General features: G+C 52.7%; 3 protein-coding genes across 4 annotated transcripts in view; 1 reads left to right on the top strand and 2 right to left on the bottom strand.

Moving 5' to 3' along the window:
• The window catches only part of CTPS1 (CTP synthase 1), a 34130-nt gene extending 30535 nt beyond the window's left edge, over positions 1 to 3595 (top strand). For both annotated transcript variants that reach the window (XM_017541804.1, XM_037743200.1), the window contains exons 17-19: positions 220 to 364; positions 926 to 1019; positions 2689 to 3595. In XM_017541804.1, the coding sequence (XP_017397293.1) occupies positions 220 to 364; positions 926 to 1010 (230 nt within the window). In that variant the 3' untranslated portion in view covers positions 1011 to 1019; positions 2689 to 3595. The remainder of the gene's footprint in view (positions 1 to 219; positions 365 to 925; positions 1020 to 2688) is intronic.
• An 809-nt stretch (positions 3596 to 4404) lies between these two features.
• SLFNL1 (schlafen like 1) lies at positions 4405 to 13017 on the bottom strand. Its single transcript, XM_037743199.1, has 5 exons — positions 10598 to 13017; positions 9072 to 9086; positions 8046 to 8558; positions 7647 to 7790; positions 4405 to 6929 (listed from the first exon to the last, which is right to left on the bottom strand). Exons 1-5 carry the CDS (start codon positions 11003 to 11005, stop codon positions 6807 to 6809), a joined length of 1203 nt encoding a protein of 400 aa, XP_037599127.1. The 5' UTR covers positions 11006 to 13017; the 3' UTR covers positions 4405 to 6806.
• Positions 7186 to 13032, bottom strand: part of SCMH1 (Scm polycomb group protein homolog 1) — a 239405-nt gene continuing 233558 nt past the window's right edge. The window contains exon 17 of the transcript XR_001829069.1: positions 7186 to 7200. The gene's annotated coding sequence lies outside the window, so the exon portion shown is untranslated. The remainder of the gene's footprint in view (positions 7201 to 13032) is intronic.

Here is a 13032-nt window from a genome sequence, read left to right as displayed (position 1 = left end):
GGAGGCCTTCAGCCAGGAGGGGACAGCACAAGCAGTGCTGCAGAGAGGGTGTCAGATCATGCATGGTTTGAGATTACCTTTACCTAGATTCAAATGAGAAAGTCATTTTCAGATTATTTTAGGGCCTTTGGAAACATGAAACATGTAACTAGATTTTGTTCTTACACACTTTGTGCATAACCTTCACAATGAGGCTGTTTTCTTTTGAATCTATTTCAGATCATCCCTTTTTTGTTGGGGTTCAGTACCACCCTGAGTTCCTGTCCAGACCTATCAAGCCCTCCCCACCATATTTTGGCCTCCTCCTGGCCTCTGTGGGGCGACTCCCACATTACCTCCAGAAAGGCTGCAGGCTCTCGCCCAGGTAGGCACACTCTTTGCTTTAGTAATCCATTTGTCTTCTCTAGTCCTTTAGATGATCACTGATTGATTACAGCAACACATCAGTCAGTCATAAGAAAAAAAAGCCACAGATGCCTGGGGTGAAAGTTCCTGTCCTTTCCCAGAGCTTCTCACGGTGCTTCTCCAGCATATTGGCCAGGTCCCCCTTTCTGCAGCATCTGGTGGTGCTGACTGGATCACGCTTGTCATAGGACCCTCTGGCCCATGTTAAGGGGAACTAGTTTTCCCGGGAAGTAAGCCACAACATGGGTAGATTTATGCCCCATTGTGACTTTTATCCAGAACCAGTACTCAGAGTTGGTGGTAGGGTATGTGACTAAAGTATAAATGGAATGTTTATCTTTCGTAGCCAGAAGAAGGAAATCCTTCTGCAGCTTCTTGCTAAATATATTATGTAGCAAACGGTCTGTCTGATTTCTGCTGTGTGCAGACAGGTGTTCCTGTAGGAACCGTGGCTACAAAAACAGGGATGTAAAGTGAGTTTTTGGTGGGAGATGATGAATAAACCATCTGAATTCTACAGGGACACCTATAGTGACAGAAGTGGAAGCAGCTCCCCTGACTCTGAGATTACTGATCTGAAGTTTCCGTCAATAAATCATGACTGATCTTGTAGCGTAAGTGGTATTTTAAAGTTTTAGTTTAAAAAAAAAAAACAGTGATAACACACTGCAATTGCAAGAATATCATGAAAGTTTATAGCTGAAAATTTTTATTTGCCAGAGAATGAAAGTGGTGGGGTCTTGAATGTAATCCACAGGTGGAGAGAGAAGAAAAAGGAAGCGGTGAGGTCAGTGTGGGTATCACATGGGCAGTCCTTCCTCCAGGTTGCAGTGCACCTCCCAGTCCTGCCCAGGGGACTACAGCTTGGGCAGACACGGTCACTGGGCAGTTGTCTCATTACTGATTACTACATTCTGGTGCCAGTCTGACCAGTTCTGGGAGGTCACCCTACTGTTTGATGTAGCTATAAATTTGGAGATCTTGAAGGAAGGGACAGGTATGACAATGGCATTTGTCATTTCTGCAGAGCCTCAGGTTTTCATCAGGAAGTACTTTAAAGCTGACACTGCTTAGAGAACAGTTTCTGTTGATTGCTGCTTATTCTGGAATTCCTTCCACATCAGAACAGTTGTCAAACAGACATCGACTGTTTGTCTTTAGTGACAGGGTTTGAGGTTCATAAAGTGCAGTAACTGTGGGCACTGCCGCGAATCGTAACTATCCTTTAAGATAACTGCATTGGGCTGGGCGCAGTGGCTCACGCCTGTAACCCCAGCACTTTGGGAGGCTGAGGCAGGTGGATCATGAGATCAGGAGATGAAGACCATCCTGGCTAACATGGTAAAACTCCATCTCTGCAAAAATAAGCTGCGTGTGGCAGCACACGCCTGTAATCCCAGCTACTCAGGTGGCTGAGCCAGGAGACTCACTTGAACCCGGAATGTGGAGGTTGCAGTGAGCCGAGATTGCGCCACTGCACTCCAGCCTGGGTGATGAGACTCCATCTCAAAAAAAAGAAAAGAAAAATGCGTGGATTGTGTTGGCGGAAGTACGCGTTCTGCTGGTGAGGTATCAAATGAGGGGGTGTCCGTCAGAAATCTGGGGTCTGGAAAGAGAACCAGGGGTGTGGATGTGGTCCCACTGCTCCTGCCCTGAGGCCTGGGCAAGGGGAGCTCCTGAATCCTGCACACCATATATTAATCACCAGTGGGCCTCTGGAGCTGGGCCAGTGCTGGTCTGACCTGCTGATCACAGCTGTTTCCCCTCCTGCTGTGGTTGGTTGGCCCCCTGTCCTGTGATAGCCTAAGTAGTTGGTGGGTAGGCATGAGAAGTTAGTATCAGGAAGAGGGCCTGTGTGTTAGGTAAGCATTTAACACAGATGGACACATTAATCCCTGACTAGAGAGTTTGCTATAGGCTGTTTCACAGTCTAAGGAACTGATATAAAAAGAAATGTTACCAGTGAAGGAGGTAGATATTTGGTTAGTCATGGAATTTCTGACTGCAAGTGGAGAATTGTCTGTTAGTGGCACCGTTAAGAGGCCGGGTGCTGTGGAGAAGGATTGCTTGCATAGGGCGGATGTAGAAGTCGATGTGTGAGGTCTTGAAAATGTCTGATTCCGTAGGAATTATAAATTTAGCTTCTAATTATTCATATTAGGCTCCTTCTATTGTTCTGCCATGAAAAAAAACAGGCTTAGTTTCCCATGGCAGCTGATTAGAAATTCTAACTTTTCTGCTTTAATATACATCATGTAATTCATTTTTTTTTCTTTTAAACAGGGATGATACTTCAAGAGACCCTTCAAACTTGGGTAGAGTTTACAGCTCTGACGTTACACTTGGCTTTCGACACTTTCTTTAAATTATGTTTTTATTAAGATTATTTTATTATGGGGAAAGGTATTTGGGAAACCTGTCACTTGCATGTCCCATCATGTGTACTGGCTTCTCCGTGCTGTTTGCCTGTTTTGTGACACTCTCCTTGTAGTTTTTGAGATGCAGCAGAACATCGGGATAGGAACCGATGGTGGGTGGGGCTGCAGAGTGCCCCCTTGGTCACCTGTTTCTCAACTACCTCGTGTCATTGCAGATGCTAGTGTGTTGCCTGTCGCTTTCCCTTGGATGCCTAGACCATTATAAAGTGTGCCACCTAGACTTACTGAGCATGGAGAGAGGATTTTAGCTAGGATTCGAACACTTGGTGCTGGGAACCTAAGGGTGTTGCTTGCCATTAAGCTATGAAACCAGAGACAAAATCTCTATACTGCCCTGAGTTGGGGGGATTCTCAGTGCTAACTGTGGCTGGTCCTCATCATCCAAAAGAGAGGGTCAGTTTGGTGTCACATGAAACACCAAGATGTCTGTCTCTGAAGTGTGATGTTAAAATCCCCATGCCTCTGGCTGCGCTTGCTATTTCTGGGGCTGGGAAACACTCCTTGCATCAAGGGGTCACTTGAAAAGAATAAAGAATCTTTTGGGGAAGCGTCCTCTAAAACCCTCTCATAGACAGACAGCTTTGACTCGAGGGTACGTTTTTCTTCCGGGATGGTGTTACCGCAGTGGAAAGGGCAGTATGAAGTCATTTTCTTAATGTGAGCTAACGATAGGCACAGCTGTGTGCCACTGTATTCTCGCTGGACTCAATGTGTACTCTTAACTTAAGAAATAAATAATGCAGAACAAGAGACACACTTTGCTTCTCACTCTCTTTACGTTATTGGCCAGTTGGGAAGCGTCTTGAGCACGGTGCTGGGCGTGCCTGTGTGAAGTCACCTGATTTGTCAGTGTCTGCAGCCTTAAGTCAGCAGACGACCTGAGAGCTTGTTTAAAAACTAAGAAAGGAGGCTTTCTTTTTCATAGGAACCAGAATTTTTCATGAAGCTTCAAATATAGGTTCTCAGCATGTAGAGCGAGATGAAAAGGTGCTGGTGTTTAGTATGCTACTGCATGACTGAAAAAGGGGAGGGATAAGCATGTTTAGGAAGGCGGTCCTTTCCTCTGCCAGGCACTGGACGTGGGACCCCATATACACAGCCAGGGAGCAGTGGGCCAGACTCTTAAGCAGCAGAACTGCTTGTTATGGTGCTTTGAATGTGGCTGATTGAGCATAATTTTAACGCCTTCTCCCACCTGGTGGTCCCAGCAGATAGCCTTCATTTTAAATTTAATTTTTTTTTTCTTTTTTTGAGTCAGGATCTCACACTGTTGCCCAGGTTGGATTGCAGTAGCACAAACAAGGCTCAGTGCAGTCTCAACCTCCTGGGCTCACAAGATCCTCCTGCCTCAGCCTCCCAAGTAGCTGGGACTACAGGTGTACCCCATCATGCCCACCTAATTAATTTTTTTTATGCAGACAGGGTCTTGCCATGTTGACCAGGCTGGAATTGAACTCCTGGCCTCAAGCGATCCTCCCACCTCGGCCTCCCAAAGTGTGGGGATTACAGGCATGAGCCATTGCACCCGGTCAGTAGTGGTTTTTTTTGTTTTTGTTTTTAATTAAACATTCCCCAGACTGAGGGTCTGACATGCCCATTGGTGACATCATGGCTCCCCACAATGGTTGGATGTGTGGGTGGTGTGAAAAAGCCTCCCAGTAGTCATGTTCCTGCTCTTACCTTTAAGGTCACTTTGGCTGATCATCTGTCAAGTGCTGGCCACATATGTAAGGTTTCTGAAAAAAGATTGCAAATGGTCTCCAGGGCTGGCAGAGCCCAAGCTGTCCTGCCACCCTGGCTATAGCAGATAGGATAGGGCTGAAGCTGGATTTACAGGGCACCCTGTGCCCAGTGTTTATTGACCAGGGCCCAGAGGTGGGGTAGAAAGCTGGCCACATTCCTCCTGTGGCCTTCCCATAAACTTCCCTTAGTCCGGGGGATCTGGGCAGGTTCTTAGCAGTCTGGAGCGGTGGGGCTGTAAGCCTGACTTCACCCTTCCTTCATAGAAATCTGCTGTTTTTCCCCAGAAAACATTTCTGAGAATTGTGATGCCTGGACTAGCATTTAGCATGGTACCTGGACCATGGAAGGTGCTCAGAAAATGTCACTCCTCTACCTTCTTAACACATTTGCAAAGTTTTTGAGCAGCCTTGGTGACCTTGGGGTAGCTCAGTGGGTGAGTAGCAGGAGTTTGCTAACCTGCCATGATGCAGGCACCCACCATCCCATTGGCCCCCATAACCAGCATGGATGGCAGCCGAGGCAAGGGCTGCATGCTGTTTGCTAAGTGGTAAAAAGCAGGTCTCAGAGCAGTTGTGAGGGCCCAGGAGATGTCATTTGGCTGCTGAATGGAGGGGCTGAGGTTCCAAAGTTCTCGTCTGTGTGCTCTGTGGATGTGACCAGGGGCCGCAGTTTTAGGGGATCAACTGAAGTGTGTTCCAGGGGACACCAGTCCTGTGAAATGCCCTGTTCAACAAGGTCTGGCGATTTTCTGGTGGCTCAGACTCCAAATTTAGGAGTATTCTTAATTGTGTCATCAGCAGGTATTTGTTGGGTGTCTACTACATGCCAGCCATGCCCAAACTTCCCTGTGCCCCAGAGCAGGTATTCAGTGGGGGGAACACCAAATATAAGCTAGAGTGTGGCAGTTCATATATGGAGAAAAAGGATGGCAGCAAGCAGGGGAGTGGCAGTGCTGGGAGGGTGGTGGCTTTAAAATAGGGCGGGTGGGAAAACAGCATGGACTTGGAGGTGGAGAGGAAAGGAAACAGGCAGCTTTCTAGTGCAGAGGCCTTGAGGCAGGAGTGCACGTGGTAGGTGTGGCTGAAGTGGCATGTGCAGGGGCAGAAGACATTGAGGTCAGGTGGGCTAGGTCGTGGAGAATTGATTGTAGGCCATCATTTGGGCTTTGCTCTTGAAGAGAATTTGGAGGTCTGTGGGCGCAGGCACGGCATGAATGTGATCAGACTCTGGCTTTACAGTCTGATTTGGCTGGTGGAGACAGCAGGAGAAACGGCCAGAGGCAGGAAGCCTCCAGTGGCCGGAGGGGTCTTTCTGTTTTTTTTTTGTTTGTTTTTTTTAAGCTAATGGCCTTACTGGGCCAGAGGGGTCTTGGAAAGGAGCTGAAACCGTTAGTGTGAGGTGTTGCTCTGTGCCACAGCTGGCATAGACACAGGGCATTGGCCTGATGGTGACAAAATGCCGCTGCCCCTTGCCATTGTCACTGTCTTATAGATGAAGAACTGAAGCACAGAGGCACAGCACTTTGCCCCACGGCACCTGGTCTTTAAGACAGAGCTGGCCTGGAGCCTGAGGGGCTAGGCTTCCTGCCCTCACATGTCTGTCCTCTGCCTCCTGGACAGAGGTGGGCTGGGCATGGGACTCACGACCCTGCAGCATCTGACCGGCTGACCAAGTTTCCTAGAAAGAACCATTCTTGTCCCAGGTACATGTAATTTATTATGGAGCTTTGACAGTCACAAGTTCTGGCAAATCAGGGGTGGGGGCTGCATGGTGGCCTCTTGCCCTGTAACCACAGTCACCAAATATGCCATGCCATTTGCGAGGGGCTTTCCTGAGATGACCGATTCCTCTCTGGCACTGTCTAGCCAACTGAAGTCACAGACCTCAACCTGGGCCAAATGAGTGTTTTAGGGAGAGGAACAATCTCTTACAGCTCAGCCCTAGGGGAGCTCTGGAACTCTTATAGCTCAGCCTTAGGGGAACACCTTCTTTCTGAAAGTAAGGTTGCTTGGGGACAGGGCTGAGAGCAATTTCTTAGCTACACAGACGGGTCCGTCAGGGTTGAAGCCACATGGGCACCTGCTCATGTGCCATGTTGAAGAAGCCCCTGTCCACATCTCAGTGGCCTGCATGGGCTTTATTGGTCGGCCTTAGGCTCAAATGGGAAACCCCTGCATCTTGGGTGGAGAGCTCCGCGCCGTCCTGCGACTCCCCAGGCCCTCACAGGACACAGCAGGTGCAAGACACCGGCCCGCGTTGCTGCAGCTGCTCCTGAAGCTGCTCTTTCTCCATCGTCAGCGCCTTCACCTTCTCCTCCAGCTTGCCCAGCTCCACCAGCCACCTCTGAGGGGACATGGGAGATGCACGTGGCTAAGCCCGCATGGTCTCAGGCCTGTCTATCCTCCATCTGGGGCCAAACTGAGGGAGGAAGGCAAAGCCCAGGGAGCCTGGAAGCCTTCTCAGCTAGAGGGGAAGTCAGGCCCCTTGGCCTGCTGCCGCCTTTGACCACATCAGTCTGAGGGAAGCTGCTGGCTACTGACCCTGGAAGAGGGCCTCCTCCATGCCGGCAGGCCATGTCCCCCCTCACTGTCGGCCCCTTGTCCTCCACTCTCCCCTGCTTCCCTCTTGAAAAAGCTCTTCCTTGGAACTGTGTCCAGCACCCCTCCACCCCTTTTCTTTAGGGCCTCCCCTAAAATGCGGTGAACAGTCCTTGGGGTTTTCTGGTGACTTCTCAACATTCCAATCTCCTGCTCCCTCAGCCGCTCAAGATCCAGTGCGTTAACTGCCCAAGTAGGAGGTAAGGGGTTTCAGGCACCCATGAAAGGAAGTTACTGCATAGATTTTTAAAGGAGAGGACATGGGCCTCTCCGTCCCCACCAGCCACCTAACCGTGGAGGATGGGATGTGGTGTGATTTTAATCTAACCCCTTGGGTTAAACAAGGTGATGCAGGGTCCAGGGAACCATGGTGGCTTGCCCTGGGTTGCTCAGTGGGTGGCTAAAGGGGCCTGGGGTCAGCTCCGCCCCACCGTGCCCTGCCCACTGGCCTCAGCTTCCATACCTGCCTGCACCACTCCTGGATGGCGCTGACAGACAGTGGGCCCTGGATGCTCCCGTCACGCCGCAGAAACACCTCCCCCTGGTCGGTCTGGTAGAGCTGCGGCTCGCTCTGGGCCTTGGGGGTGTGCACGGTCAGGCGGATCACCTTGGTAGGGGCAACATCAGCTCTGGAGGCACTGCACCTCATGGTTGGCAGTCCCCTTCCTGCCAGGCTGCTCAACATTGCTCACTGCTTCCTTAGGGCAGCCTGTCAGGGCTGGCATGGTGGCATCCCCAGCCTCTTCTCCTGTGGCCCCCAGTCCCGTCCCTGCCCCAGCACTGCCTGGCAGAGGAGCACAGGCCATTGTCTTTAGTGATGACAGATGACAGGCCCAGAGGCCTTCATGTCCCGCAGGCTCACCTTGAGGGGGACGCTGGTCTCCGAGGTACTGATCACAGGGATGAAGGTGAGGGTGTAGGCGTCGGGAAAGACCTGGGGCTTGAAGCCCTGTAGGATGGAGTCCACCAGCAGCCGCGTGCGGTCCTCATCACGGTGGCCACAGCGGATGCCCTGCACCAGGCCACTGTCCTCTACTCCCACAAGCAGGCTGCCACCCTCGCTGTTGAGGAAGGCGCACACGTAGCGCCGCACATGGTGCTTGAAGGCCAGGCTTAGGTACTCGCCGCTGCCCCGCTTGAACTCCATGTTGCGGGTCTCACTGCCCAGGAAAGCACCCTGGAAGAGCTGCTCCTTGCCCATGATCTCCTGGTGCACAATGGCACTATCGGAGCACACGCCACTGGGCCGGGTCTGGCATGTCTGATGCTGCCAGGCCTGGGGCCTATCAGGCAGCTTGTGTGTAGGCCAGGCGGGCAGCGGAACACCAGAGCCCGGGTTATGGCTGGCGCCAGGGTTCAGGACACTGTCTTCCTCCTCCTGGGTGGGAGTCAAGAATGAGTGTATGGGTCCAGAAAGAAAATGAGAGCCCTGATCTTGAGAAGGACTGCAAGAACCCCCCGTCAGGCCCCTGCTGTGGCCCGACTCTCACGGCCAACCTGATGTCCCTCACCAGGCCGAGTGGCCCAGTTATGCCCACCTTCCTGCAGCTGAGGCAGGAAACCCTGCTGGATCGAGGGTTCCAGCCGGCACTCCTTCCTCCGCCGAGCTGGGCTCTTCCCAGGTGAGCTGTGGGATGCCTGGTGGGGAAGAGATTTCTGCTTCCCCGGGCTGGGTGCTGGGACACGTGTGGGCCAATTTTTCTTACTTGGGTTGCAGATAGGCCCCTGAGGCCCAGAGCCAGATCATTCTAACAGATACCTCAGCACCCTGTGACAGAGCTGCAGGACCCTGAATGGAGAGGGATTCCCAGACACCCCACCCACTTCCTGATCTTAAACATTTGCCCACTACTTTCTGGGCCATTGACAAGTCTACCCTAATCTCCACTTCCTTCTGTGCCTCCTGAGTCCCTTTTTGTGGTTTCTGCTCTGCCCCAGGGCTTGGTGTGAGCCTTCTCGAGGCCATATCTAGTCTGGGCCTCCCCAGCCAGCCCCAGCCCAACCTCCCTTCTTCCACGCTCACCCTTTCCTGTCGACCCTCCTTAGTGATGCTAACTTCTAGGCAGATTGTTACTTCACAAGCATGGGCTGGGGTGAGACCAGGAAACCTCACTACCAGCCCTGCAGCTCCCCAGCGAAGATGAATTTATCAGTCTTAGAAACAGGATAAACTGGCTGGGTGCAATGGCTCATGCCTGTAATCCCAGCACTTTGGGAGGCCCGAGGTGGGTAGATCATGAGGTCAGGTGATCAAGACCATCCTGGTCAACATGGTGTAACCCCGTCTCTACTAAAATACAGAAAACTAGCCGGGCATGATGGCGCATGCCTGTCGTCCCAGCTACTCGGGAGGCTGAGGCAGGAGTATTGCTTGAACCTGGGAGGTGGAGGTTGCAGTGAGCCAAGATCGTACCACTGCACTCCAGCCTGACGATAGAGCAGGACTCCGTCTCAAAAAAAAAAAAAAAAGTTAAACTTCATACAGATATGGAATTGAGTTGAAATGTAAAGCCACGGAGCCCTTTAGTTCTGCAATAGCTTTCACACCAAAAGAAAAAAAAAACCCAAGATCACTGCCTCATGGAGGGACCCACCCTAACTTCCCATGTCCCAGTAAAGCCAGCCCTTTAGCCTTACTTTGGACTATAGCCTTGGTGACCTGGCCCTGCCCTACTTTATGGCCCAACTTCCTTCTGCAGCGCCCTCTGCAGCCTTTAGCAGGAGCTTCAGGGACACCAAATGCCTTGCTCTTCTGCAGACGCGACACTCCCTCTAAGCCCCCAGGTTCCCTCTGCATGTTCTGTGTCCCTTGCCTGGATTGTCCTCCTCCTCAGATACCTGTCCAACTCCCTAAGTCCCAGCCTGGATTTCACTTCCCCTGTGAATCTGTCCCTAGAGAGCAGAGTGCTCCTTCCTACGTCCTCTCATAGCTCTGAGTGCAGCTACCTCGCAGCTCTGTGGGTGGCTGTCCGGCTCTGCCCACAGATGCAGGTCTCCTTGGGGGTCTGGCTGGGTCTCTCATCCCTGCCTTAGTCCTGGCACAGAGGGGGTGTTCATGTTTGTCAACTGAAAAAGTGAGGTGGGCCAAGGAGAAAACCAGGGCCACTGTGTCTTCTAGGGTCTCCCAGGCCCAGAGGCTGGAATGCAAAAGGGCCCAAGGAGGAGGCCGCCCCACAGCCTTTCTTCACGAAGCAAGCATCGGGCTGGAAGCAAACAGCGTCAGTGTCTTTCTGGGAGAAAGCTGGCAGTACCAGTCACAAGCCATGGTCATTTGAGTAGCAGCCCCCAAGTTTGCAGATTTGTCCCTGCTTCCTCAGAGATACCCCTCTGCCCCAACTCAGCAGGCCACTCCCACCCGGGGGTCTCTCCCTGGGGGTGAGGCTTTGGAGCTTGCTTGGGAAAAGTCCCACTTACGTCTCTGTGGCTGAAGGGCCCTTGAGCCTCACTCAATAGCAGCTCCTTTCCACGGGCTGCCAGCTCCTTGAGGATTAGGTGCTCCTCCAGGGCTGTCCGCAGGCGCCAGGGGAGGGAGGCCAGGGTGTCCCTGCGGATGGTCACCTGCACCAGTGCATAGGCCTTCCGCGGCCGCCTTACCACCTCGATGTGCTCCCGTGCCACCGGCAGCTCCAGCCGCTCCAGGGCATCTCGCAGCAGGCAGGCGAGCACCGGCACTGAGAACTGGGGGTTCAGATGGCCCACATAGAGAGTGTGTGCCGAGGGAGCCTCTTCGAGGTCGGAGTATTCCGTCAGGGACTCCTCATCCCAGTACTCCAGCAGGGACGCTGACACCTGTGTTTGCACTGATCTCTTCCTGGAAGTCATGGGAAGGCTCTCCCTGGGAAGGGATTCCAGGATTCCTCACTGCTGGCTGCTCCTCCCAGGGTCTGGGTTCTCAGTGTGGCTTAGGGGCTCCCAGAGGACTCAGGGAGTATCCCGGCTCCTGGGAGGCACACAGACTGGCAGAGGCTGGGCAGGGCCAGAGAGAGTGGGAGGGCAGAAGGCAAGCAGGAAAGGGCCTGCCCACCTGTGTGAGACCTAAGATGGGAAAGCGGAGTCAGGTGGACTGAGCCAGACACAGCGCCTGTGGGAAGCCTGAGGGGATCTGCCCAGAACAGCAGAAGGGACCAGAACTTGGGTCTCTGAGATCTTCAGCATTTGAGTGGCACCAGGGATCCTATATTTCCTCCCCGACCCACAGGCTAGAGGCCTCCTAGGTGCCCTCAGGGTTTCCTGCCTAACAGAATAGTCACTCCTGCTTCCAGGCACCAGAGAAAACCTTTCAACAGTTCCTCCTGGAGAAAAGGCCTTCATCCAGGATTCTGAGGACTGGTGGGTGACTTCTCTGCCTGCTCTAAAAGCCAATGTCAGGCCATCGGGGGCTCACACTAGGCAGCGCTGGGGCAGAGGCTTTCAGAGCAGAGATTCTCATGATTTTTGACACACTGATGAAAGAAGGCTATGGCCTCTCAGAAAAATGGCCTTTGCATATAAACCTATCAATCACTTAAGGGGGCTCCTAGACCCTAAGAACTCCTAGTCTAGACTGAGTCTTCCATGTTTGGTTCAGAGAGCAGAAGTCACGAGGGGCAGAATGAGGGTTAGTGTTGGGACCCCAGCACCCCCCGCCCCAAGTCCAGGGAGCCTCTGTCCTGAGCTGTGCACATATGTTTAACACCAGCCCCTCTACTGCTCCCCACACACCCAGGCAGCATCTTCTTAGATGGAATCCTTGAGGCAGTCAGCCTGGGGGCATTCAGGTCAAACAGGACACGAAGGAGTGGAGAGGCCTATGAGCTTTATGTCCTAGTGGCTCCAGTGGGAGCATGGGAGGTGCCTGCCCTGAGCTCCCACAGCACTCCGACCCCTGGCCAATGGCTCTCAGGGCACTTGGAGACTTGGCACAGCGACAGCCAGAACTAGGGTTATAGGAAGTGGGCGGGGCCTGCATAGCTATCTCTGTGATCTCATGGGGCTCAACAATGCCTTGGCCAGCCACAGGCAGGCCAACTGCGGGAAATCAGACAGGAAAACTCCCTCTCGGCTCCCTGTGGGCCCCACCACACACTGGAAGCAGACCCAGAGGCCCACCCTCATGCAGCTTGGCTGTGGGACTCCCTCCCTCTGACAGCTTCCAGAATTTGAGAGCTGGAGACACTTCCTGCCTCTGTGATCTCTCCGGGCCCCAGTGCCCATGTAGGGCACCTGCTGCCACCTCTTTCAGCACTGCTGCCTCAAGCTTCCACACCTCCCTCTTTAGTCACCAATCCCAGGCTTGACTGAGTGCTGACAGGCCCAGCTGCTCCCAAGATGGAGCAGGAGGCACATGGTGGGCTCCAGGGCCCCCCGATGCCAGGCCCTTCTCTGTGCTGCAGACAGAGGCTGCTGTCCAGAAGAGCCCTGAAAAATCGGTCGAGCATAGCTATCTCTTCGGAAAGATGAGTTGTTACCTGCTGTTTGAGAAACGAAGACATGAGGGACGCGCAGCCTTTATTAGCGCAGGACTGACCAGTGCTCGTCATTCTGCAGAAGGCCAGCAGCACTTTCCCACACTGCTTCTGGAAGCCCCGACGGGGGGCAGTAAGGATAGGGCCAGAGTTAGATGCTTCAACTAAGGAAGCTGTTTGATAGCATAGAGAAGCTGCCTTCCTTGTGAGCAGCCTTTCTGAAGATGTTGCTGTTTTGTTTCCTAGGGGTGAGGCAGCAGCAAGCAGCTGGGACTACAGGTGTGTGCCACCACGCCAGGATAATTTTTGTAATTTTTTTTTTTTTTTTTGTAGAGCTGGGGTTTCATCATTTTGCTCAGGCTGGTCTCAAACTCCTGAGCTCAAGAGATCCTCCTGCCTTGGCCT

The sequence above is a fragment of the Cebus imitator genome, unplaced genomic scaffold, assembly GCF_001604975.1.
Source record: "Cebus imitator isolate Cc_AM_T3 unplaced genomic scaffold, Cebus_imitator-1.0 Scaffold136, whole genome shotgun sequence".
NCBI classification, from domain to species: Eukaryota; Metazoa; Chordata; class Mammalia; order Primates; family Cebidae; genus Cebus; species Cebus imitator.
This window is presented reverse-complemented; position numbering and strand designations above follow the sequence as displayed.